This window comes from Schistocerca nitens, chromosome 8 (assembly GCF_023898315.1).
Source record: "Schistocerca nitens isolate TAMUIC-IGC-003100 chromosome 8, iqSchNite1.1, whole genome shotgun sequence".
Classification (NCBI taxonomy): Eukaryota; Metazoa; Arthropoda; class Insecta; order Orthoptera; family Acrididae; genus Schistocerca; species Schistocerca nitens.
The window spans coordinates 439,568,708-439,595,785 of record NC_064621.1 but is presented as its reverse complement, the minus strand read 5'-3'; the positions used below and the strand labels follow the sequence as shown (position 1 = coordinate 439,595,785).

The following is a 27,078-nucleotide window of genomic DNA, read 5'->3' as shown; positions in this document are numbered from 1 at the left end:
TGCCAGAATTTATGTCTGCTGGACAAATAGTTCGTGTTACCAATTCCTTTACCTGATGTATCACTGACATTTAAAGGATATCATACTGATACAACACTTATAACTAACTTCCATATTTTAGAACGTGATGAGAACCATGCCACTGTGGGTGTCATATTATCATCGGCATTAATGAACTCTCTGGTTGAAAGGGGCAGCCAGTGATGTCTGCACTACTTGGATGAAGAACTTCAGTTTTGTAGCATAGCGCTTCCATGTGGCCTGCTGTCTCCAGAATACACTGTGCTGTAGTTTGGCATAAGCTACTGATTGGTCAGTAATGTGATTAGGGATTATTTACATATCTGTAGTTATGGAACATATGCCATTAACTGCAACAGAGTTTGACTGAAGTAACTATCAGACCAGCATAAGATTGTATTACTTCTTTAGGAGATATCCACTTAATCGGAATTTGTACTTCCCTTACACTAGCTTTGAGTATTAGATCTCTTCTGTGGTTTTGCTCCTGCAAAAGGTAATAGAAAATTTAGTAGTAAAGAAACATTTTGTGCACTTTGTATCATTATCGTCCACAGCCTGCAGGGATCTGACACAATTTGCAATACTATTCCTGATGTATTACGTTCTACCTAGTACATGTATGTCTACTGTCAAAATTTATCACCTGTAGTATCTAGAACTACACATAATCTTCATGAAAACCTGATATTTAATGTCCAGTTGACAAGCATTTGTTTCTATTACATTAAGAGCAACATATATACTAGTAGGCAATGAATCACTTACGTAATAATGTATTTCAGTTTATATTGAGAGTTAGGTGCTTCTGCACATTTTAATAACAGTTTACACTTAGTGAGTACTTGATCAGTACATTCGTGTTGTTGTTGTGGTCTTCAGTCCTGAGACTGGTTTGATGCAGCTCTCCATGCTACTCTATCCTGTGCAAGCTTCTTCATCTACCAGTACCTACTGCAGCCTACATCCTTCTGAATCTGCTTAGTGTATTTATCTCTTGGTCTCCCTCTACGATTTTTACCCTCCACGCTGCCCTCCAGTACTAAATTGGTGATCCCTTGATGCCTCAGAACATGTCCTACCAAGCGATCCCTTCTTCTAGTCAAGTTGTGCCACAAGCTCCTCTTCTCCCCAACTCCATTCAATACCTCCTCATTAGTTATGTGATCTACCCATCTAATCTTCAGCATTCTTCTGTAGCACCACATTTCAAAAGCTTCTATTCTCTTCTTGTCCAAACTACTTGTTGTCTATGTTTCACTTCCATACATGGCTACACTCCATACAAATACTTTCAGAAACGACTTCCTGACACTTAAATCTATACTCGATGTTAACAAATTTATCTTCTTCAGAAACTCTTTCCTTGCCATTGCCAGCTACATTTTATATCTTCTCTACTTCGACCAGCATCAGTTAGTTTGCTCCTCAAATAGCAAAACTCCTTTACTACTTTAAGTGTCTCATTTCCTTATCTAATTCCCTCAGCGTCACCCGACTTAATTTGACTACATTCCATTACCCTTGTTTTGCTTTTGTTGATGTTCATCTTATACCCTCCTTTCAAGACACTGTCCATTCCATTCAACTGCTGTTCCAAGTCCTTTGCTGTCTCTGACAGAATTACAATGTCATCGGCGAACCTCAAAGTTTTCATTTCTTCTCCATGGATTTTAATACCTACACTGAACTTTTCTTTTGTTTTCTTTATTGCTTGCTCAATATACAGATTGAATAACATTGGGGAGAGGCAGCAACCCTGTCTCACTCCCTTCCCAACCACTGCTTCCCTTTCATATCCTTTGACTCTTATAACTGCCATCTGCTTTCTGTACAAATTGTAAATAGCCTTTCGCTCCCTGTATTTTACCCCTGCCACCTTCAGAATTTGAAAGAGAGAATTCCAATCAACATTGTCAAAAGCTTGCTCTGTGTCTACAAATGCTAGAAACGTAGGTTTGCCTTTCCTTAATCTTTCTTCTAAGATAAGTCGTAGGGTCAGTATTGCCTCACGTGTTCCAACATTTCTACGGAATCCAAACTGATCTTCCCCGAGGTCGGCTTCTATCAGTTTTTACATTCATAGTTTTTATTATATGTAATGCAATATGTTTGGGCATTTGGTCAAATGATATCAGCTTTTCTCAAGAGGTACCTGACTTGGGATAGAGTGCAGCCTTCCTACGCACTCCAGTACCAGGAGGAGGACCATCCTGGAGGGAATGGAATGAGAAAAAATTCCCACTAGCACCCAGGATTTAACCTACAACCTCCAGGGCCACAGTCTAGTGCTCTGTATACCTGATCATCATAGCAACTTAACCACAAAAGTGCCTAATTTATTTACTTCTGCTGCATCTCATGGTATACAGAACCTATGAGGTAAGCAAAAGTGATCAGAGCAGAATCAATTTGCTGGCTCTGCATCACACTAGAGTTCGAAATAAAACTGCAGAGGTTTTTTGCACTACTTTCAAAACTGTTCCCTTTGACTCTTCCCTTTGTTTCTCTCCATAAATCTGAAATACCTGATGTAATAGGCTTATATGGGCAAAAAATCGGAAAGTATTTTCTCTTGTTTCCTAATGACACTTCATAGCTGACATGTTGCAGTTAGGAAAAAATTAGTACAAGGATCTTTGGCCAACACATGCAGGCAACTGTAGTCCACGTTAATTTTAATTTGAAACTACTGGGGTCACCACTTCATCATTTACATGTATAGATACCTATCATCTCAGTGGCAGTAAGTCACTCCACTGATGAAAATATTGAAAGGTACATCTACATCTACATACACACTCAGCAAGCCATCATATGGTACATGGTGGAGGGTATATCATACCTCTACAAGTCACTTTATTTCCTGTTCCACTTGTGAATGGAACAAGGGAAAAATGATTGTCTGTAAGCAAATGTACAAGACCTAATTCCTCCCATCTTTTCTTCATGGCCTTACGTGAAATCTAAACAGGCAGCAGTGGAAATGTTTTGAAATCAGCTACAAACAACAGTTTGTATAACTTCCTTAACAGTGTTTTGTGAAAAGAATCTTGTCTTCCTTCCACAGATTCCCATTTGAGGTCACGAAACATCTCCATAATGCTTGCACGTCGATGAACTTTCTAGTGACACATTTAGTACCACGCCTCTGAACAGTTTCACTGTCTTCCTTTAATCTGAACTGGTGGGGATCCCAACACTTGAGCACTATTCAAAAGTGGGTCTCACTAGTGTTCTATATGCGGTCTCCTTTAAAGATGAGATAAACTTTCATCAGATTCTCATTTGCCTTGCCTACTACATGCTTACATGCACATTCAGTTTCATACCACTTTGCAATGTTATGCCTAGATATGTAACTGACTTTTCTTTATCAAGCAGCAAATTACTAACACTGTCTTTGAACATTACAGGGTCTCTATCCCACTCACCTACATTAATTTACATTTTTCTACATTTAGAGCAAGCTGACATTCAACACACCAAATAAAATTCCATCTAATTCATCCTGTATCCTCCTGCAGGCATGCAATGATGACAATTTCCTGTACACAACCGGGTCATCTGCAAACAGTCATGGATTCTGCTCTCCTTATCCATCCTTTTCCACTAGAGAACAAGAGTGGACCTATCACACATCACAGGTGCACTACCGATGATAACCTTGTCCCCGATGAACAGTTGCCATCCAGTATAACATACTGGGTTCAATTACCTAAAAAGTTTGGGAGCTACCCACATATCTGAGAATCGATTCCATATGCTCAGACATTTGTTAACAGTGTGCAATGGGGAATGGTGCCAAATGACTTCCAGATATCTGGGGATATATAATCTGCTTGTTGCCCTTCATCTGTGACTCACAGAATATCACACAGGAATAGGGCAAACAAGGTTAAGAGTACTCTTGGTAAAACCAAATTGGGATTTAATCCAGATCTAGCAACTTACTTGTTTTCAATTGTTTTGGTCGCTTCTCTACTCCAAGGATGCCCATTACAAACAGGAGTGTATGCAACAGCCAAACACGTTATGTTTGTATGATCCTCCTGCATGAATGATTTCTGAAATGTGAAATCTAAAACTTCAGCTTTCTTGTTGCTGCCTTTTATTGTCAGACCAAACTAGTTGATGAGTGACTGGAATGAAGCTTTCAACCCTCTTAGTGTTTTTGCATAGGAGCACAATTTTCGTGGGTGCTCAGCAAGACCATTTGCTAACATGTGACAGTGGAACTTGTTGTATGTTTCATGCGCCAATCTTTTTACATATAGATGAGTTTCCACTAAAGTCTGCCTTTCATCATTTGAGTGTTCTTTTTTGAACTGAGAATGTAGCAGACTCTGCTTCTTCAGCATACATGGAATTTTGTTATTAAACTACAGTGGTTTCTTCCTTCCTTAATTTTTCCAGAGTACAATTTATAATCAGTTCCAACCTTGTCCACAATTTCTCTCTGCACATCATATTAGAACTACATTATGTCCATTCACCGTCTAAAAAGGGAGCTAACAACTGCTTATTGCTCTTTCTATCAAAAATACTCTTGTAGCCCTCTTGATGGATTTATTAACTTTGGTAACCATAATCATGATGATTACATCATTATCACTAATTGCTGTCCATACACTGACACTGTCAATAAGGTCAGGGCAGTTTGTAGCTACAAGATCTAAAATATTTCTATTGCATGTGGGTTGTTGAACTAGCTGCTCAATCCAGTTTTCAGAAAACATCCAAAACTACTTCACAAGACTGTCTTCCCATACCACCTGCAATACATCCACAAACATCCCAGTCCACACTAGGCAGTTAAGGTCAGCTCCAACTAATAGTGCATGATTGTGGTATTTCAGAGCTAGTGAGTATAGACTTTCTTTGAATGATTCTGCAATTGTTACAACAGAATCAAATGGGCAGTAAAACATCCAATAATTAGTTTGAGTTCATCTTGGCCAGTTGAATTGTGACCTCTGCAGATTCTTCCTCCTATGGTGTCTAATCAGTCTTTTTCATTTTATGTATTTTTTATGCTTCATTAAATATTCCGGAGCTCTCTACCTTGTATTTCATTCAGCTCTTGGTTCCAAGAATAAGAGTCTGAACAACTGTCCTCAAGAGCAGTAAATTCAAGTATTTTGTTATGTATGCTTTGTCAATTTACTGTTAAAATTTTCACAGACAATGTATCTTCACTTTGTATGTGGTCTGGTTTCACTCTGTGCATATTGACTGGTGAGGGTTCATCAGAGGACCTCAAACTATCACCTACCCTTAAAAAAATGCACGTACACTCCACAAGTATTTTGCTACACAAGCACTTGCTTCCTGTGTGCACTTCACATATGCCCTATCCATGGGAGTCCTACAATTCTCCACCCTTTAATTCAGGTCCAGAAATCTGCAGCCAAGACTGTCACAGAATCGATGGAGCCTTTGGTTGAGACCCTCAACTCAGCTCCAAACCGAAGTACCCCGATCAAACCTAAGTACAATGCTGCAAATTATAAGCTTTGCTTGCACTCCTTGAGCTAGGCCAGTAGAAAGAATGAAACTTCCAGTCTGCAGAGAGTGAGCATTATCTTGAAACTTCCTGGCAGATTAAAACTCTGTGCTGATCTAAAACTTGAACACAGCTTTAATCTTCCACTAAGATTAAATGGTATAGTCAAAAGTTTGAAATCTTACCATAATCTGATGTGGACATTTACTCAGAATAGTTTATTGAAGAATTTAAAAGAATTACCGAATAAATGACAGTTACATACGGATAACAAAATATCCATTACTGGGGATCCTTTCACAATTTGAGCTCCTTCTGCAACTGAAGTTTTTTGTGCCTCTTGCTACTAAAAGGAAATACAAGAAAACACATTTCTTATATATTATTTTTGTTATAAATTATTTTATAACAACAATAAACAGAGCATTTATGTATATATTATGCAGTGTAAATCCACCACCTCTTCAGAAAGGAGTTTTGAGTAGAGGACACACTTCAATGTCCATAGCACGTATCCATACTTGATAAGGATAAACATATGCAAAAACACAGTATGAGCAACATTCATATAAAAAATTGAATTATTGTAACAACATTCTGCTATACAAACCAATCACAGGGTGTATTAATACCTGATAAGATACAAATTTATGAAACCCTTTAGTAATACAGATAGGCATGATCAACCTTTAGTATTTAAAGGGGCTTATATCGTATAAAAATACTATTCTAATTTAGGTTTATGAATCTATCTAAGCTCCAAATTTTAAAATATAGAAAATAAAATAAATATTTTATGTAGTTACAATATGTTGAAAAAACAAACACCTCTGCATTTGAGAACATAATCATTGTTATTGATTTCTTGATTACAGATTAAAGTAAAATATTCCTGTAATTTTAAAGGCCTTGAATCATTAACAATTTCTGTTAAACATTTAAAAATTTGACTCACCACTTCATGCAGCACAAATATTTTTCTATTTTCCTTGCTTATATGAAAAACAACAGGATAAACCACTGCAGCAATCTCATGGAAACTAGCTTTGATGACAAACTGTATCTTTTCCCCTGCAAGAAAATCTGAACAATAATATATGGAAAAAGCTATGCAAAAAATAGTAATAAATGATTCTTGAAGACAGAATAAAGTAATTCATTTATATTCATATCGTTTTAATAGAATTAACTATGGGTTCATGGAGAAATATTGTTAATACTTACACAAAAAAACACACTTCTATGACTCCATTTCATAAAAAAAGAAACAAAAATTACTTACTGGCAGCAGAAAGATAAATACTATTTCTCAAAATGAAACACAGAGATACACCCCCACAAAAGACATATAGGTTCAATATGTGTTATGCTTCAGTGAATTTCTCATAATTTTGACATTAAGGCCAGGGTGCTAGTTTACATTGTAGAACTTCACTGGTTGTTATGTTATACAATTCATTCAGTAAGGTAAAGTAAATGAAATATTTATTCATCAAAAATATACATAACAGTCTGCACATGGTAGAAAATCACTCTTCTTGCAAAGGCCTCTACAAAGGTGTTGATATTCTTACATTTACTGCCCAAAAGATTTATTCCTTAATGTTATTTGTGGCTAATATTAAAAGATCAGTGAAGATGAACACTGATTTTCACAAACATAAGAAAAAATATAAAAATAATGTCCACATGCAAAACTATAGATGTATTTTATACTGGTAACTTTAATGTCATACAAATGATATCTTTTTATGCAATTTGTGAGCAGTAAGAATACTCCAAAGGAAACGCAGTGTTACAATTTTAGCTGCTAAGATAGACTGTAGGTACAAAAATAAACAAATAAATACAAAAATGTTGACATCACAAATTATTTGTTGTCCTGTTGTCCTCAGTTGTGTGTAATATTACGCTGATAATTATTACTATAAATCCATCTATCACAACTGAAAAAGTAAATCTTTCTTCCTGCAAGTGTTTCAACCTTATTATTTTCAAGGCACCTTCAGTGGCTAATTCCATACAAGCTGGTTTATTCACTTCTATGAAATTTGCCACTGAAGATGCCTTGCAAATAATAAAGGTAAAATTTGTATGGCAAGAAATTTTTTCTGCCCTTATGACAGACACATTTAAAGAAATAAACATTAACATAAAAAAGGTTGAAGTTTTTCATTTTTTTATGCTTGCAAAATCACATTTAAAAACAGTTCACACTGCCCTTTCTGTCTAATGCCTGAATCAGCAAGTGAGGAAGGAGCAGCTGTGACAAAGTAGCAAAGCACCACGTAGTGTTGGAACACACAGAAATTTCAAGAACTTAACCCATATTAGAAGTATAAGATTAATGTAAGTTTTTTAAAAATTACTACCAGTTCATATAGACACCTGAAGTGTTGCATATGTAATTTTTACAAATGTGACTAACAGAAAAGAAAAATATGGTAGGTGTCGATGTCACATTACAGATGTTTACAGCTACATCTACATGCATACTCTGCGAACTATCTATGAAGCAATAGGCAACTGTACATAGAGTGTGAGAACAATGAGTGCTCAAATGCCTCTGCATCCACTGTGATTAGTCTAATTTTAAGGAAGGATAGGGACACAGCAACCAGCCGCAGCCCCACTGATTTTTCATTATTCTCGCTTACTCATATTTCAGCTATAAATAGCCATCAAAAACAGTTAACAAAACAAAATTGCAACATTAAAATTTATGCAACCAAATTTTAAATTTATTTTTTTATAGCACGGAACTGTTACTTTTGCATATACGATCAGTTACATAAAAGTTGATAAAATAATATACTGGTAACAATTACTGACTGTTCTGCCAGGTGCATGCTAATGTCACTTAGCTATATAGTTGTTCTAGATAAATCACAAAAGATTCTGTGTATTCTATTACTAGGTCCCTAATCCATTTATCCTTTGTCATCTTGATTTGTTTTTGATCAAATCAATGGTTTCAATTCCCCATTTAGCCATGTACTAAACACCCATGATTAATGGTAAATCCATTTTTGTGCCCTCTTACTGTGTGTCTTCCATCTTTCTAGATCACTCACATGCCACGGAATTCGAATTTTTTTCATAGTTATTCTGGAAAGCAACATTTGCTAGTAAACTTTTCACTGGATGCTTTGCTCTTAGTCATACAGGGTGATTCAGAATTCCAATTACACAGTTATTGGTGCCCTAGAGAGAACTCAGGACAGCAAAAGTTTCCAGAAATGAACCGTTTGGAAGACAAACTACTCTGGATGACAGAAGGCAATACACATTGACAGAGGAAGTGTCTCTGTGTCATCAAAGAACAACCCAACGAATTGAACCACACATACTTCAGTGAGAAAGTGAGAGTGATCAAGAAAGATGGTGCATTACAGAATTGCAAAGCATTTACTTTCTGAGTATGGTTGCTCATCTATCGTGAAAGTGGATGACATGGTTGATAAGCGCACCACCCATATCACGAACCATTTCTGGATTATGCTTATCCATCAAATACCAGTTTTGCAAGATTGGAATAACGACTTTGGGAAACAGTACATTCAAGGCTAATAGGTCCAACTGTGGTCCCAGTTGGACATGTCACACAACTAATGTGGAACAGGAAATCCTCCAACTGGTCGGCCAGAACCTGTTAATGAGTACCCACAACACTGCAAGTTCTGTGGATGTATCCTAAAGCAGCATCTGCTGAGTTCTCCATGAACAGCAGCTTCATCAGTACCTTCTCCAGAGGGTGCAGGCATTGGGGCCAGCTGAATGTGTGTTGTGTGGCAATTGCTGTGCATGTTTACTACACCACTGGGTCGATGTTCCAGACTTCCCTCAGATCATTCTTTTCACTGATGAGGTGACTTTTATAACAGATCTGCACAACCAAATTAACAGGTACATTTGGAATGAGGGACACCCCCATGACACACATACCAATGGATTTTGACATCATTTTGTTATTAATGTGTGGACTGGTATCGTCCATGGTCATCTGGTTGTCCATGTATTCTACTGCTTTGTCTAATGGGTCACAGCTGCTTGGCCTTTCAGCAAGATGTACTGGTGCAGCTTGTCATGAAAGCACCACTGCATCTCTGTTGGACAATTTGCTTCCAGCATGATGGCATGCCAGCCCTCTTCTCACATTACGTTTGACAGCACTTTCACCAAACACTTGGGAACAGGTCTAAGGGTGCCCATACCTGGGGGCAAGGCAGGCCATGACCTCCCCCTATCAGGCTGGGAAAGGAAAAAAATATATTGTAGTCAGGTGTTTTTGTTTCTAGAAATTTATTTAAAAGTCAGTATTAACCAGATTTTTAACAGAGTTGAAACTGGAATTTTTTATGGATACTTACAAGTCGTTATTTGTGTTCCAAAATATTACAAATACTCCATACCCCCAGGTATTACCCCCCCCCCCCCTCCGCCCCCTACAAACTACCGTAGGATTGGTGTCCTTTGACAGGTGGATAGATTGTGCTGGACCAGTTTGTTGGATACCATGATCACCCAATTTAAAACCTCTAGATTTTTTCCTCTGGAGTATTATTTACAAGACTCATGTGGAGTCATAGCACGATATCCATGTGCAGAGTATCTTTTGACAGTCTTTCAGAGTTCTTTACCTTCCCCATGCACACTTCTGAACATGGGTTTATTACCAAGTATTGCTGCCCTGAGTCAACTCAGCAACATTTGTAATCATGTAAGGTAAAAGTGGGACAAATGACGCCGGAGGACAGATGCCGCATTTCCAAGAAATTCGTCAGCAAACATTGTTGTGCGTGTGACGCTAATTGTTGTTGTTGTTGTAACTGTTGGTGAGATCAGTTTACTCCCAAGTTTTTGTACTTCAGGAGCGGAAAATAGAGGAGAAATTTTAAAAAATAGCATTTTGAGACCAAGCTAAGTCAAGGAAATTTTTCACGATTCCTTTTTAATAGTATGTACAAGGACATTTCGAAAAGTAAAGATACAATGGCTCGCAGTGCTTAAATAGAACATTTATTTAGAAAATGTCAGTTACATCTTATTAACTGGATTATTTGTTATTTTTCGACATAATCACCCCTGTTATCCAAACATTTGTTAAGTCGGTGCACAAGCTTTTGTATCCCACAGTCATAGAAGGTTGCCGCCTGTTGTCGGTGGGTGCAAGGTCCGGGCTGTATGGCGGATGGTCCAATATGTCCCGTTTGAATTGTTTGAGTAGTGCTGTGTGAGGCCGAGCATTGTTATGAAGCAAGCGGACTCCAAATGTCAGCATTCCCCTGCATTTGTTTTGAATTGCCCTTCGAAGACGTTTCAAAGTCTGGCAATATGCAGCAGCATTAATTGTCGTTCCAGGAGGCATAAATTCCAACAGAAGAATGTCTTGTCTGTCCCAAAAAACAGAAGCCATGATTTTCTTCGCTGAAATCGACGTTTTGCATTTCTTGGCTTTTGGTGAATTCGAATGGCGCCATTGCATTGATTGTTGCTTGGATTCAGGTGTATGGTGAGAAACCCATGTCTCATCACATGTCACAATGTGATCAAGGAACTCATCACCTGCTTCAGCATAGTGTGTGAGGAAGTCGAGTGCAAAGCCCATCCTTTTATGGGGGGTTCTTCCGTTAACAGTTTTGGAACCCAGCGCGCACACAATTTGCTGTACCCTAACTTGACAATCACAATGTCATAAAGGGTTGTCATTGAGCCGTCCGGTATGATCTGAAGGAATTCTTTCCATGTGAGATGTCTATTCGCATGAATTGCTTCCTCCGTTCTCCGAAGAAGGGCATCAGAGATCACAGATGGCTGACCTGTTCTTTGTTCGTCATGAACATCGGTCCTACCTTCAGAGAAATGACGCTACCATTTTGTTACATTTTGTCGATTCATAATGTTCCCATAAACAGAAACAATTTCTTTGTGAATATCCGCTGGTCGCTGACCTTTTGCATGAAGAAAACGTATGACGGATCGCACTTCGCAGTTGGCGGGATTCTGAATCGGCGCAGCCATTTTAAACACGACCTACTCCAACCAGAAGCAACATTCAACTGCCGAACGAACACGCAGAGAAAGCTAACGGTTCAAGGTTAACACCAGTGTTGCCAACATGCTGGCCAAAACTCTTCTGTTCCTCTGGCATACAGTGTATCTTTACTTTCCAAAATACCCTCACAGAAGTAGATACGCGGCTAGTAGCTTATAACTTGTATTTAGATTGTGCAGTAAAAACATTGTAGGTTATGTCGGTCAAGTAATGGCGTCTTCTGATAACATCTTTGGTGAAAATAGGGGTGCGGCATTTGTCCTTACAAAAACGGACAGATGGCACACCATTACTGTGGGACAAATGCCGCAATGCTAACAGGAGTCTATAACTTTTTGTTTTACAGAACAATGCTGAAAAACACATTAGGACAACAGACAGGGGAAAATATACTGCAGAAGGTCTATTAGAGACAGTGAAACTAGTCAAAGAGAAAGGTTATACTAAAAGGAAAGCAGCTCGAATGAAAAATATACCAGAATGAACATTAAAGAGAAGACTTGCTACGCATAATTTCAAGAAAGCTGGGTATGGACAATCATCATAATTGGATGAAGATGCAGAAAGGAAATTAGTTGCCCATATAAAGAAATTGCAATCATGTGACTTTGCTCCCAAACTGTCAGACATCAGGCAAATAACTTTCAATTTGGCTGATCAGATGGGACTGAAAAACAAATTCAACAAGGAAAAGAAACTTGCAGGGAAAGATTGGTTTCTCTCATTTTTAGAATGCAATGAGGGCTTATGCATCAGAAAAGCGCAAGGGCTTTCTGTAGCCAGAGCGATTGGAATGAACAAAGACGAATTCAATTCTTACTTTGATCTGTTAACACAAACATTGACCAAAACTGTGGTTTTGGATAAACAGACATGCCAACTTTCAAAAGTGAAAAATCAGGAGAATTTTAGCAGTGTACTACTGTGAATTACAGCACATCCCTAACAATTAAAGTTGCAATAATTCGATACCTGTAACAACTCAATTACATTTGCTTTATTATTTACATGTAAATACTAAATAATGGACATACCTGAGCCTTTGGACTGTATAATTTATCATTCAACATGCTGAACAACATTTTGAGTGTGTTTTGGAATTTTATAATTCTTCAAAGTTTCTACTTCAGAATCCTCACTTACAATTTCACTCTAGAACAAACTAACTAAAGGGCCGCACTGCTCCAAAATCCTATCTAAACATCTTTTCAATGATAACCATTGTGTAGGCACGTTTTAGAATTTTCCTCATTTCTGGGTCATGTAAAGTTTTAAACTTTCTAAATTTTTCTTTCCTCTTTGCACTCCTTTCCAAATAATAAAATATGTCAATAATATTTTCGTCAATGTTTAAAGGCAAACATGCCACCCCCTTCTCAGCAGCAACATTAACTAGGTGACAAGAACAGCCTACAATGATTAAGTTAGCAATTTCTTGTTTCAACATACTGCCACACCCTTTTTCCATCCCTACCATTACAGGAGCATTATAGGCACCAAAAGCCATACAGTTTTTTAATGGAATACGGAATTCCCATAAAGTTGAAAGTAGAAGATCAGCAATATTAGCTCCAGTGGCATACCCTTTTAAATTAGGCACAGAGAGTACGCAATTTTGAATTTCACGGACTTCAGGACTTAAGAACGATACAATAATAGGATATAACTTAAAATCCGTTTTATTACAACCATTGGTATCAATAGTGAATGGATTTGACTGTAAGTGCATAATAATTTTACCTTTTTCTTCCATGCACATTTCTGTAAGGACAGGGGTTGTTTTTGTACTGGAGCATCCATATCATTTCACAATTTCAGAATCGGGAAACATTTTGTGAAACAAGCGCCCAGCGTGGTCGGCATGGTTTATAGTTAAGTTATGCTCTACAATAAATGAGGTAAATAAAGCCTCAGCATTCATCACAGAATCTACATTTTGGGGTTTACACAAGAAGTTAAGTTTCTGGTTCTGTTCTACAAAATGGACACTCTCCTTGTGTTTTTTAGTTTGTACATGTTTAAGAATGTCACATTTCCCGCCATGGACCAGTGAAAAGTCACATCTATGTACACTACAAAATGCATAAGTTTGTCCCTTCCTTGATTCGCTTAAACACGGAAACTCTTCTTATACACTTTTCTGAACACTGCATCATATTTCTCCACCATTCTGCACGAAAAATAATCAACACCTCCAAGATACGCAGCGAACAACTACTACAGAGTAGTGTACACAAATTGCGCAGCATAACTGAGAACACAATGGTCCTACGTTCTAGACAATGGTCTTGAGGCAGTGATGCCAACCATGGTGCACCGTTTCCCCCTATATAGGGGCAGGGAGGGGAGGGTAGTAACCCTAAATATTTTTCCCCCTGAAACATTTATCCCCCTAACTTCCCCCTAGGCAGCTTAATTCCCCCTAAATTTAGGGGGGAATCCCCCAACTTGGCAACACTGCCTTGTAGACACAACAACGCAAATCACTTTGCTTGGAACAAGTATCAACTACTCCTTGTCCACGATAACTTTACGATTGTGCTGGTGCTACCAGAAGCAGAGGAAATTGGCACTAGTTCAAAGATATTCATTTGTCTCCAAATGCTGCCAATGATAAGTTCCTTATTTCCTTGTAGATATGAAGTGCGAGCTATGCCTGCTGCCGCTCCTGACAGCCACCACACGAATCTTCCAAGTTAACATGGACAAGTAGTAGCCATAACTTGTCATCCAACAATAAATCGAAGGCGCAGGATTTTCAAATAGTACGGAAAGTATTGAAACTGCTCTGAAACTCGGGAGATAGTCTTCACAGTGGAAGATCAAGAGGAAGAAGGAAAAATTGGGAGTCTCCCACTTAAATCGAGAGAGTTGGGACGTCTGGATAAACCAGGTAGTATCTACAACGTAGACTAAACTGGTCTACAGTTAAACAATGAGCATGGGAAGGCTGTTGTGGCAAAAGGAAGCAGAGATGTCCATGTCATTACTTCTGCTGAAAGAGGAGAGACAATAACAGTTATTGCATGCTGTAATGGCGAGGGAAATTTCTTACCACTTTACTGCATTTACAAAGGAGTGAATAAGAAAACAAGTCGCTGAAGCAACATGCCTACCAGGATCAGTTGTTGTTATGAGGAGAGAATTCGCTTATATCAACAGTGATATTTTCATGGATTGGTTCAAAAACCATTTCCTTCCTAGAAAGGTGCCTGGCCCTGCTCTGCTTCTGTTAGATGGTCATGCCTCTCATATGAATTGTGTCACCCTAGTGGATATAGCTGTTGAAAATGAAGTGTTGATAATTTGTTTACCTCACCACATGACACACTTTTTACAGCAACTAGACCGATCATTTTCAAGCCACTTAAATCCTACTTTAAAGAGGCTTGTCATTCATGGATTGTAGATAAGGCAAGCAAAGACAGAAGAATTACAAGGCAGCAATTTGGAGAGTTGCTCTTCAAAGCGTGGACTTGTGCTGCCACTGTCCAGATTGGTGTATGCAGATTTAGAGCTACTGGAAGTATTCCACTCAACAGAGCAGTAATTCCAAACCGTGCCTTTGTTTCAGACATTAATAATACTGAACTCCCAACTACTGCAGATGTCTCTAATGATCTGACTCCAGATGAGTCATCAACATCAAGGTCTGAAACAAATGTGTTAAGAGAACACCCTCCTACCTGCAAACGTTGCACAAATTTGGCTACTCATTGACCAACTGATCAAGGCAGCTGCTGTGTAAATGACAACCCAGTGACACCTCATGGAGAGACTCCATCAAAATTGCTGGAAAGGATTTCACCTGTTCCTATACTGCCTCAGAGAAATCAATCCAAAAGAAAGCAATCAGCAACAAATATAACATCCAACAATTTTATAGCAACGAAAAGAAAGAAAATCACTGAAAGAAACAAGAAAGGAAAAGCTCCTGCCCACAAAAATGTAGCAGCTAAAAGAAATCAAATCCCCAAAACCAGAGGGAAAAGACCACCAAAGAGGCATCTGTTTGAACACTCAGTTTCAGAAGAAGATGATGATGTTTCCCCACACGGTAGTTCCTCCGATGAATTAAATTTCAAAGAAAATGAATGTGTAGAGTGCCTTGAACTTTATCAAGAAACAACGTCTACCTCTGAGTGGATTCAATGTGTAGGATGTTCTAGGTGGCTTCATGAATCATGCACTCTCTATGAGAACAAGTGTTGTTTGTGTGGTCGACTTAAAAATAAACTTGAACACAAAAATTAATGTGAATGTCATTTTCAACGTATTTTGCCACTGGCCATCTGTCCCTCCCTTCTGTGGCACCTTGCCTGCCACTTACTAATTAATTGAAATTTACAAGCCTTTGTACATCATACAAATGTTCCTTTGTTATAAAGTTTTTTGTAATGTGATGGTACCTATAATAAAATACAATGTTCAAACCATCAATCTTGCCTAATTTTATTGCAATTTAAGTGTTTATGTATTGATAAAAATTAATTTTAAAAAATGTGTGACATTTGTCCTGCCTTTACCTTAACAGGAATTTTGAATCACTCTGTGGAAACCAAAAATACTTTTAAACAATTTTCTCTCTCTCAATCCTAAAACAGTTAAGGAAACAAAATTGCAACTTTAAAAATTTTAAAGCTAAATTTACAATTTACTTTTGCAAAACATGAAACAATTACTTGCATACAGTTAAGTCAATAAATAAAGATATTGTTAACAACTACTGGTCATTCTGCCAGGTAATGCAAGTGTCACGCAGGTACATTTTTGTTCTAGATAAACCACAGATTGCTCTGCATATTCTATTACTAGGTCCCTACTACATATTTGCATTGTCATCTTAATAAACTACAGCTTAAATGCTGATACCAATCATTGCATGAAAACCTAATTACAAATTTTAAGGAAGCTGTACATACATACACACATAAATACTTTTTCCATAGATCGTGAATACAACATTTTGTAATGATGTGTAATGTGTCACTTTAACATAAGTTTTTCTTTACACAAAATAATTACTGCATTTATCATTGAGAGACCATGCAATAGAGAAAGTCTGATCTACAAAATTTTTGGGCATGCACATTGATCAGCACTTGAGCTGGAAAGACCATGGTCACATACATATCCAAAAAACTCAATTCAGCATGTTTTGCAGTGGGAATAATTTCTAGAGTTTTCAGTGCAGAGTGTACAAGATTAATGTATATGGCTTATTTCGATTCTATTATATCCTATGGAATAACATTCTGGGGTGCAACTAAATGTCGCTTGAGAGAGAGAGAGATTTTTAAATTACAGAAAAGGGCCATTAGAATTATTACACACAGCTCTCCATAAACACACTGCAAGCCCTTGTTCATGCAGCTAATCATACTTACAGTACCATCTTTGTGCATATTAAAAAGCATACTGCATACAACAACACACTTGAGTAGTTTATGTGTAAATTCAGATCTTCACGAGTACAATACATGTATCTGTGAGAATCTGCATGAAGAAAGAACAAGAAAAACAAAAACTCAAAAACATGTGAGCCACTATGGAATAAAGCTTTATAATGCCCTGCCCCTCTGCATCAGGGGAACAGAAGATGAAGGAAAATTTAAGTCAGGATTTAAAAAGTATCTGATAAATAAATGTTTTTGTAGCATAGAGGAATATTTTGAATCCTAAAATCACTAACTGATAGTTGTATTGTCAATATCATGTAGTTCTCATTGTCAGTTCTATGTCTCATTTATACTCTTTTTAAACTAAATTATGTGTAATATGTGGTTTCCAAAATGTACTAAATATATATAAATCCATTGCGTATGGTACATTTTGAAAGAGCATGTAAAAGAACAACCCATTAATTCAATTTTTTAATTTTCAACATATTATATAATATTAATTTTATGTGTTTGACAGAAACTTATAATATTCTGCTGTGAATGTTCTGGACAGTATTATGACAATTCCTATCTCATATAAATGGTGCAAAGGATGATAATAAATGAAAACTGAAATCTAAAAAATTGTCTATTGAGTAGAAGGAGTTGCCATTCAGAAATTCTTTTAATTTGTTTTTAAATGTTGGTTGGCTATCTGTCAGACTTTTAGTTCTATTTGGGAAATGACCAAAGATTTTTGTGGCAACATAATTCACCCCTTCCTGTGTCATTGTCAGATTTAACACACAATAGTGAAGATCATCCTTTCTCCTGGTGTTGTAGCTATGCACTTCGCTGTTTTTTTGAATTGCGATGGGTTATTTATAACAAATTTTATAAGTGAATAAATGTATGTGATGGTACTGTGAATATGCGAAGTTCCTTAAATAAATGCCTGCAAGGTGATTTTGGGTGGACTCCAGCTATTATTCTGATTACACACTTTTGTGCAATGAATATTTTTTCTCTTACTTATGAATTATCCCAAAATATGATGCCATATGAAAGCAGTGGATGAAAATAGGCAAAGTAGGCTAATTTACTGATATGTTTATCACCAAAATTTGCAATAACCCTAATAGCATAAGTAGCTGAACCTAACCATATCAGCAGATCATCAATGTGTTCCTTCCGGTTCAATTTCTCATCAATGCACACACCCAGAAATTTTGAATATTCTGCCTTCGCAACAGATTTTTGTTCACAGTCTATATTTATCAATGGTGTTATGCCATTTACTGTACAGAATTGTATATACTGTTTTTTCTCAAAATTTAATGAGAGTCCATTTGCAGAGAACCACTTAATCATTTTCTGAAAGACATCATTTAAAATTTACTCAGCTGATTCTTGTTTGATGGGTGTGATTACTATATTTGTATCATCAGCAAAAAGAACTAGCTTTGCATCTTCATGAATACAGAGTGAAGAATCGAGTGTTATTTTTCAGGCCTCGACATATCGCTATTGTAGGGTCCTTGAAGACAAGGTTAAGCTATTAACTAACTTTTATTCCATAAGGAACCAATGGTTACAGCAAGTGTAGATTAATCAAGAAAGGATAGGCACACAGCAATCAGTCACAATCCCACTGGTTTTTATTATTCTTGCATATCCAGATTTCAGCTACAGGTAGCCATCTTCAGCACTAAAATACCAGGAAACTGCAGAATCAGAAATGGTTTACTTAACAAAATAAGTAAAACACAACATTATCCAATAGCAATGATCCATTCTAGTCAACGTACCATTTGAGTGAGTTAACATCCAACAAACTTGCAGCATTACAAGTCAATGTATCATTTTGCTGGTTTATAGGCAGAAGGAAACTGAGGTTGTTGTTTACAACAAGTACAGCAGCCTCAGTTTGCATCATGCAGTATCAGTAATGCCCTCTATATTACATTAATAACTAACCCAGTTTCATTCAAGTGTAGTAGTTTAAAACCCTTTGTTTTAAACAAATAAGCAAGTATATTCACATATCCATTTAAAATACATAAGAAATGTTGATTTACAGCATCTGTGTTCATATTTTAGTGGTGAAGAATTCCACCAAATCTTATGCAAAAGATTATTAATAGATTCATACAACTGTCCTATACAGAAATGTTGCATGGTAAACTATGGCCATACTAACACTGGTCAAATGCCTGCTTGATCATGGTGCATACAAAAAGCATATGAATCTGGCTCAAAATAAACTCGTTGTGGTTTTTTCTAATATCTTGTCAGAATTCATGCATTAATAATTTTATATCTGTATGCATACATGAAAATAAATTTAATTTGTATGTTTACAGCATTCAACACGTTTCAACCTCATTTTTTTCTGATTTTGTGGATTCTTGAGGTTTTTTTATAATCCAGATGTGTCAAAGCTCCACTTAGTCTGGACAGAGTACATTCCACTGAAATTGGTATGGGTTCCACAAACTTACGCACTATTCTAAGTTATGACACACAAGTTATTTGTAAGCTGTTTCATTTGTAGGAAGGCCGCATTTTCACACTATCTCTTGAATTAACTGCTGTCTCGTGGGCCCCTACCACCATGGCACAGCGCGTCCCCAGGCTGCGGATAGGGGATACGGCCTTCAGATATGAGGGGTAGCTGCGAATACAAAAAAAATAAGCAGTCACGGACAGCCGGTGGGGAGCAGGCGATGGCGTGATGAACCATCCCTGTTTCTTCTTCTCTTACTATCAGACCTATTCACCAAGAATCAGCAACATTAATGGGCATGGGACCCTTTGAAGTAAAATATTCCAGAGGTAAACTAGGTTCCCATTTGGATCTCCGGGCAGAACCTACTTCGAAGAGATTCAGGCCGAAAGGAACTTTCAGGTTGGGAACATGGAACGTTAAAAGTTTGAACAGGCCTGGAGCGTTCCACACATTATTAGACGAATTAAATAGATACGATGTAGACATTACAGCTATTCAAGAAACTTGGTGGCAAGGGGAGGGTAGCATAAAGAGGGGTAACTATACATTTTTCTATGGAGGTGCGGAAGCTCACAGTTTCGGAACAGGTTTCGCAGTACAGAGAAAAGTGCTTCACGCAATCAGAGATATAAGGTTCATTAGTGACCGACTATCAATTAAAGTGTTGTCTGGCAGGTGGAATAGACTAGTAGTAATTAATGAGGACACTGAAGAGGTTGTTAAAGACGGCTTTTATGAAGAACTAGATCAACTGTGGGATGAGTTCTCCTCGTATGATATAAATTTAAACATAGGTGATTTTAATGTAAAGATAGGGAAGGAGGAAGCATTCCGGCCTACAATTGGGAAAGAAAGTTTGCATAACATTTCGAATGATAATGGCACAAGGGTGGTTAATTTTACTGTTTCAAAAGACATGGTTGTTGAGAGCACATATTTCAAAAGGACGGACATTCATAAAGCAACTTGGGCCTCTCTGGATGGACACACCCAAAACCAAATTGATCATGTTCTTGTAGATCGGAGATGGTACACTAGTACAGAAAATGTTAGGACTTTCTGGGGAGCAGACTGTGATTCTGATCATTTTCTTGTAGTTGCCAAAGTTCACCAACGGCTATCTACAGCAACATCAAGGTGTCACATTGCAGAACTTGTTAGGTTCGACACTGACAAGCTAAATGATGAAAACTTTAGAAGAAGGTACATGATAGAAATTTCAAATAGGTTTGATGCTCTCAGGACACACGAAGATCAAGACGAGGATGTAAATAAACAGTGGATCACTGTGAGGAATAATATCAAAGAGGCAGTGAAGGTCACAATAGGTACAATTAAGAACAGGAGGAAACTGTGGTTTGATGAGGAATGAAAGAAACTGGTAGAGGAAAGGAGAAAAGCACGATTAGATTGGGATGGAATGGGAGACAGAAAACGGGAGGAGTTCTTGAACTTGAGAAGGGAAGTTGGTTGTAGGCTACAGGCAAAGAAGAGGGTTTACTTGAACAATCAAATTACAAAAATGGAAACAAACAGTAAAACAAAAAACATTAGGGAACTTTACCTAGACATAAATGGGTATAGGAAGGGCTTCAGGGCTAGGACAAATGCACTTCGAGGGGATGCTGGGGGAATACTGACAGACCCCAGTGCTATATTAAGTAAATGGAGGGCACATTTTGAGCATCTATTAAATGTACACCAGGAAGCGGGAAATGAGCAGGCATACGAAATACATACAATAGAACCCCAGATACCTGAGCCAACGTTAAAGGAAGTAAGAGATGCAATCAACAAATTGAAAAACCATAAAGCACCAGGATCAGATTGCATAACTGCAGAATTAGTTAAAAATGGGGGACAGAAATTGGTGGAAGTAGTTCACAAAGTGATAACTAAAGTATGGAACTCAGAGATGATACCTGAAGAGTGGCAGGAGTCGATTCTGATCCCAATTTTTAAGAAGGGCGACAAAATGGATTGTAGTAATTATAGAGGGATATCGCTATTACCGGTATGTTCCAAAATTTTCTCGAATGTTCTGCTAAGCAGGCTTACACCATATGCAGATGAAATTGTGGGGGATTACCAAGCCAGCTTTCGGAGGAACAGATCAACTGTAGACCAAATATTCACCCTGCATCAGATTTTGGAAAAGAAATGGGAATACAATAAACCAGTTCATAATCTTTTCATAGATTTTACAAAAGCATATGATTCAGTATTGCAATCAAAATTGTACAGAATTCTTTTGGAACTTGGAATACCAAAGAAGTATGTTAGACTTATAGAAGCAAGTTTGAAAAACACAAAACGTAGAGTAGGCATGGGGAAATTGGAGTCAGAAGAACAGACTTAAGGAGGGAGATGCCCTGTCTCCGCTACTTTTCAATTTAGTCCTAGAATATACTGTACAAATGGCAGCAGATAATTCAGAGGGTGTGAAGTTAAATGGAAATATTAAGATATTAGGGTATGCAGATGATCTAAACATCATTAGCGATAGGAAAGAATCTGTAACAGCAAATGCTAATGCGTTAATCAAGGCTAGTGAAGATGTAGGTCTAAGGATAAGTGAAAACAAAACTAAATACCTGGTTACTACTAGAATGCCAACAGCAGTAGATCAGGAAATGTTAAGAGTTGGAAAATATGTAGTTTGAAAAAGTGAACACATTTAAGTATCTAGGTGTGGACATCACTTCGAGAAATGAGATTGAATCCGAACTGAAGAAGAGATTACGGGCGGGAAATGCCTGCTACTTCTCACTGAATAGCTTACTTTCATCATGGATATTGTCTAGGAATGTAAAGATTAGAATATACAAAACTATTATTCTACCAGTTATGTTGTATGGGTGTGAGACTTGGTCTCTCACTGTGCAAAATGAAAAGCCATTTCGAGTATTTGAAAACAAAATTCTGAGGAAAATTTTCGGAGCAAAAAGGGATAACATTTTCAGAGAGTGGCGAAAACTGCATAACGAAGAGCTTCACGAACTCTATTCAAGCCCTGACATAATCATTATTATTAAATCACGTAGGCTGCGATGGGCGGGTCACGTAGCTCGAATGGATGAGGGCAGGGCAGAGCGCAGAGTACTGGTAGGGCACCTAGAGGGAAAACGTCCTGTGGGGAGACCGAGGCATAGATGGGAGGACAATGTAAAGGCTGATTTAAGGAGCCTAGGTATTGAAGGTGAATGGAAAGAAATAGCCCAAGACAGGGACAGATGGCGAAAATACGTTGCTGCGGTAATGGACTCTCGAGTCCGGTATGACCAGTGAGTAAGTAAGGAAGTCTTGAATTAACTGAAATGTGTTACCTGCTTTACTTACAACTCAGCCTGTGTGATCATTCCATTTCACAGTACTACAAATTGTTACAACCAAGTATCTGTACTAATCAATGAATTTTAACTGAGAGTTATTGATATTGTAGTCATAGGCTACGACATTTTTGTGTTTTGTGATGCACACAGTTTTACAACTGTGAATCTTTAAAGCAAGGATTCAATCTTTGTATTAATTTGAAATTTTATTAAGGACGGGATGAATATTCCCGCAGCCTTTTTCAGATACCACACTGTTATGGGGAACAAATATGAGGTCAATAACTTCTGACCTATATCATTCCCCCCAAATAACAGGAAAAAATTGTATACAGAGTGTCTCTCCTAAGAATTATCAGGCATATTTCCTCTGGTGTTTCAGCAGAAATTTGCATTTTCATTTTGCACTGTGTAGCTGGAGTCAGCCCAAAAAATTAGTGCTAACCACGTCTTTCATGTGACGCCCAGTGCCAACAGAAAGCATCAGTTTGTTTGCTGTCACATACAAAATTATTTTTAAAGTGGAATTTTATGTGCCCATTCAATAGAATGGTCAAGATTAGTCTAGTGCAAAATTTGTTTTATCAGTATGTATTAACAGGGACAACAGAATTTGTAGAATAATTGGTACTCCAGCAGCAACAGCATAGCTCTGTCCAGCGCTATCTGCTACCACCAAGTATGCAGCACTACTGGATCACTGCTGGACTGCTGTTTATTCTTTGTGTTTTACTGACCCTGTTAGTACATATAAATAAAACAAAAATCAGACTAGCCTAATTTGGGAATGCTCTACCAAATGGGCACATAAAATTCAGAGTTAAAAATAATTTTGTTTGTAATGAGAAATGAACTGATACTGAGCACTGGACAAAACATGTGATGAACAGTAATTGTTTGGGCTGACTACAGCTACACAATGAAAAAATGAAATTGCTAATATCAGAGCAGAGAAAATGCACCTGACAGCTCTTAGCAGGGACACCCAGTATACTCATGAAATGTTCTTTCTTTAAAGTAAATTCCTACTAACAGCACTGTAGTCTGGCTCGTGGAAAAATAAATCCATCAATGAGGCTCTCTTTTCAATTACTGACCAGATAACACAAGCAATTAAGGAAAAAATTATGCTTCTGAACTTTTTATTTATCTTACAAATGCTTTTAATTTAGTCAATCAGACACTGTTCCTATGCAGACTGGATGCTTACACTATGAGTCAGTAATTAACGATCTCTGTCTTATGTATTAAATAGACAGTAGCTGGTAGAAAAAACCGCACACAGCGGAAGAACAATCTGTTCAGATATAATATCAGTCACATCAGAAGTCACACAGGGCTCAACTTTAGGCCCCTTCCTCTTTCTTCTCCTTATTAACGACTTCTGAGACCCATGTGATTCTCTGTGACATATTAGAAAAACAGTCACACACTCTTGTTTCCCAACAATTCCACTGCATCATCTTCGACCATTTATGCAACTTGGCACACCCAAGCGTTTGATGACGTGGTGGACCACATTATATGGCCTAATGTGGAAAAGGATTGTAAGCTATGGACTCGTGCGTGTGTCTTGTGCCAAAAGTTTGAATCCACCCTCCTCCTTAAATTGTGTAACATGGTTGGCAGGTGTTGATTTAAAGAGGCAGCCTATCACCCACAGAGCGATGGGTTCATCTAGTGTTGGCACTGTATCTTAAATGTGACCTTCATGTGCTACATGGGACCTTGGATAAAAGAATTACTGTGGGTACTCCTGGGAGAGCACACAGCCCAGAACTGTGACTTTAGGGCTTTGCTCATTGAAATTTTGTGTGGTGAAGTACCATACTTGCTTGCCTGTGTTTCCAACAGCCTTTGACTATGTGTCTAGACCTGCCTGACCTGGTATCATGAGTAAATTAGCACACTGCTCACCTCTGCATACCTCCCCCTCTTCTGCAATCGGTGCCTAAAGTTTTCCTCCACTAGGCTCTAACAGACTGTGAGTTCATGATATATGATGACACAATGTGACCAGCCTTGCAACCCACATATTCGGGTCCCTGTAAGGTACTTCAATGGACAGTGGTACATTTGTTATACTATTACATGGAAAACATACATCAGTGTCCGTTAATTGTCTTGAGCCAGCATGGTCCCTGCAAGAAGCTTTACTGGACAACATTCCGTGCCAAGCTTCCCCAATTACGATGTTGAACGACCATCCCACCACTGGTGATGTACCCCCCCAGCCTTCGAGTTGCTCCTTGACATCTATGACTTTCTCTCAGAAGACCTAAACAGCATGTTAATTGAAAACGGCCTCCTCATCGAAGGGCAGAAACTAGACAATGAGACCATGGATAGCTCTATCACCTGTCACTTCAGGAAGATAGTTAAGATACCACACGGCATAGATATCACTGCTGTCAGCCCCTGTTTTTCTGCTGATGGTATTCTCACCATCATGGCTCCACACCTACACCCTCTGGGTCACACATCTTCACCAGTGCCATCTAGGCCTGGTGAACTCTCCGTCACCTCTCTGACCTCTGACACCGTCATGCAGTCACACTTCACCAGCCACCACTGCATGCCAGTGTATCTTCACGACCACCACCAGTACACCGTGCAGTGTACATAACCTCCCAACATCAATCTCGCAGGAGGTGATAACATATCTGTCGCTTTTACCCGGCACCCAGATGACCTCTATGTCTCCATGTCATCTCATCACCCTCACACTCCACACATCTCCCTTGGAGGGGGGAGGGATTGCCTCTGCAGGAGCTCCGCAACAACAAAGAACATCACTGATGATCAAATGAGACCACACACAAGCAATCTTTGACTAGCAGTTCACTTATTGGCAGATGTATCATACTTGTACTGCCAGCATCAAATCTTTCTCTGAGCCTCAATCTGTACTCAACCTTCTGACTATAAACAAAAGATACTCTAACACAACAAACAATATTCCCTCTTCTCCATGTTCCCACATGTCAACAGTAGTTTCTCTTTTCTGAGAACTGTATTAGCAGTCAGGCAGCTACCTGTTGCCAGTTCAGACCATCTGCCCATTTTGTTCTTCATTCCATGTGTGGATAGGCTTAGGATGGATGTCACCCTTTCCAAGACCGACATGAAAACATGGGTATTCTTTCAGCTGATGGAGACACGCACTGTGACTGTGTAATAGTGCAAGATCCACACCACTTGCTCACATGCCCTCTATTGGAACAACACTGCACAATACAGGACTTAGTTGAGGCAAATAACAAGGCTATTAACGTTACCACATTCTAGAAATGCTGACCGGACATGGAAATCTCTGAATGATAGGTGGGTGGCAGGCTTTGGTTCATTGGCAGAATACTAGGGAAAAGAAGAGTGCTTACCCATTCTCGAATACTGCTCGAGTGTATAGGATCTGTACCAAATAGGACTTGGTTGGTTGTGTTGGGGAAGGAGACCAGACAGCGAGGTCATCGGTCTCATCGGATTAGGGAAGGACAGGAAAGGAAGTCGGCCGTGCCCTTTGAAAGGAACCATCCCGGCATTTGCCTGGAGCGATTGAGGGAAATCACGGAAAACCTAAATCAGGATGGCCGGACGCGGGATTGAACCGTCGTCCTCCCGAATGCGAGTCCAGTGTCTAACCACTGCGCCACCTCGCTCGGTCCCAAATAGGACTAACAGGGGATATTGAACATATGAGAAGGAGAACAGCACCAATGGTCACAGGTCTGTTTGACTCTAGGGAGAATATCACTTAGATTCTGAAGAAACTGAACTGGCAAACACTTGAAGATAGATGCAAACTATCCCCTGAAACCTGCATACAAAGTTTCAAGAACCAATTATAAATGACAAATCCCTCACATATTGCTCCCATAGGGATCATGAGGAAAAGACTAGACTAATTACAGCACACACAAAGGAGGCATTTAAACAATAATTTTTCCCACATTCCATACAAGAATGGAATGGCAAGAAGACCAAATGAGTGGTACATTGGGAAGTATGTTCTGCCCTACACTTCACAGTGGTTTGCAGAGTACGGGTGTAGTTGCAGATGTACTTCCCACTGTAACAGTTGTTAGGGCTTCTTCCCATTCAAATCATGTATGATTCACGAGAGGAATGATTGCTTAAATGCTTCTGTGTGATCTGTGATTGGTCTAATCTAGCCTTCACTATTCCTACAGATGTGGTACATGAGGGGTTGTAGTACATTCTTGAGATTTCTCACTTAAAAGGGTTCTTAAAAAACTGAAAGTAGATTTTTTGAA

The 27,078-nt window shown here is 38.4% G+C and overlaps 1 protein-coding gene across 3 annotated transcripts in view; it reads right to left on the bottom strand.

Annotated features, from left to right (window-relative positions):
* Positions 1 to 27,078, bottom strand: part of LOC126198992 (putative helicase mov-10-B.1) — a 418,198-nt gene that overhangs the window by 282,876 nt on the left and 108,244 nt on the right. For all 3 annotated transcript variants that reach the window (XM_049935664.1, XM_049935663.1, XM_049935665.1), the window contains one exon: positions 6,483 to 6,598. In XM_049935664.1, the coding sequence (XP_049791621.1) occupies positions 6,483 to 6,598 (116 nt within the window). The remainder of the gene's footprint in view (positions 1 to 6,482; positions 6,599 to 27,078) is intronic.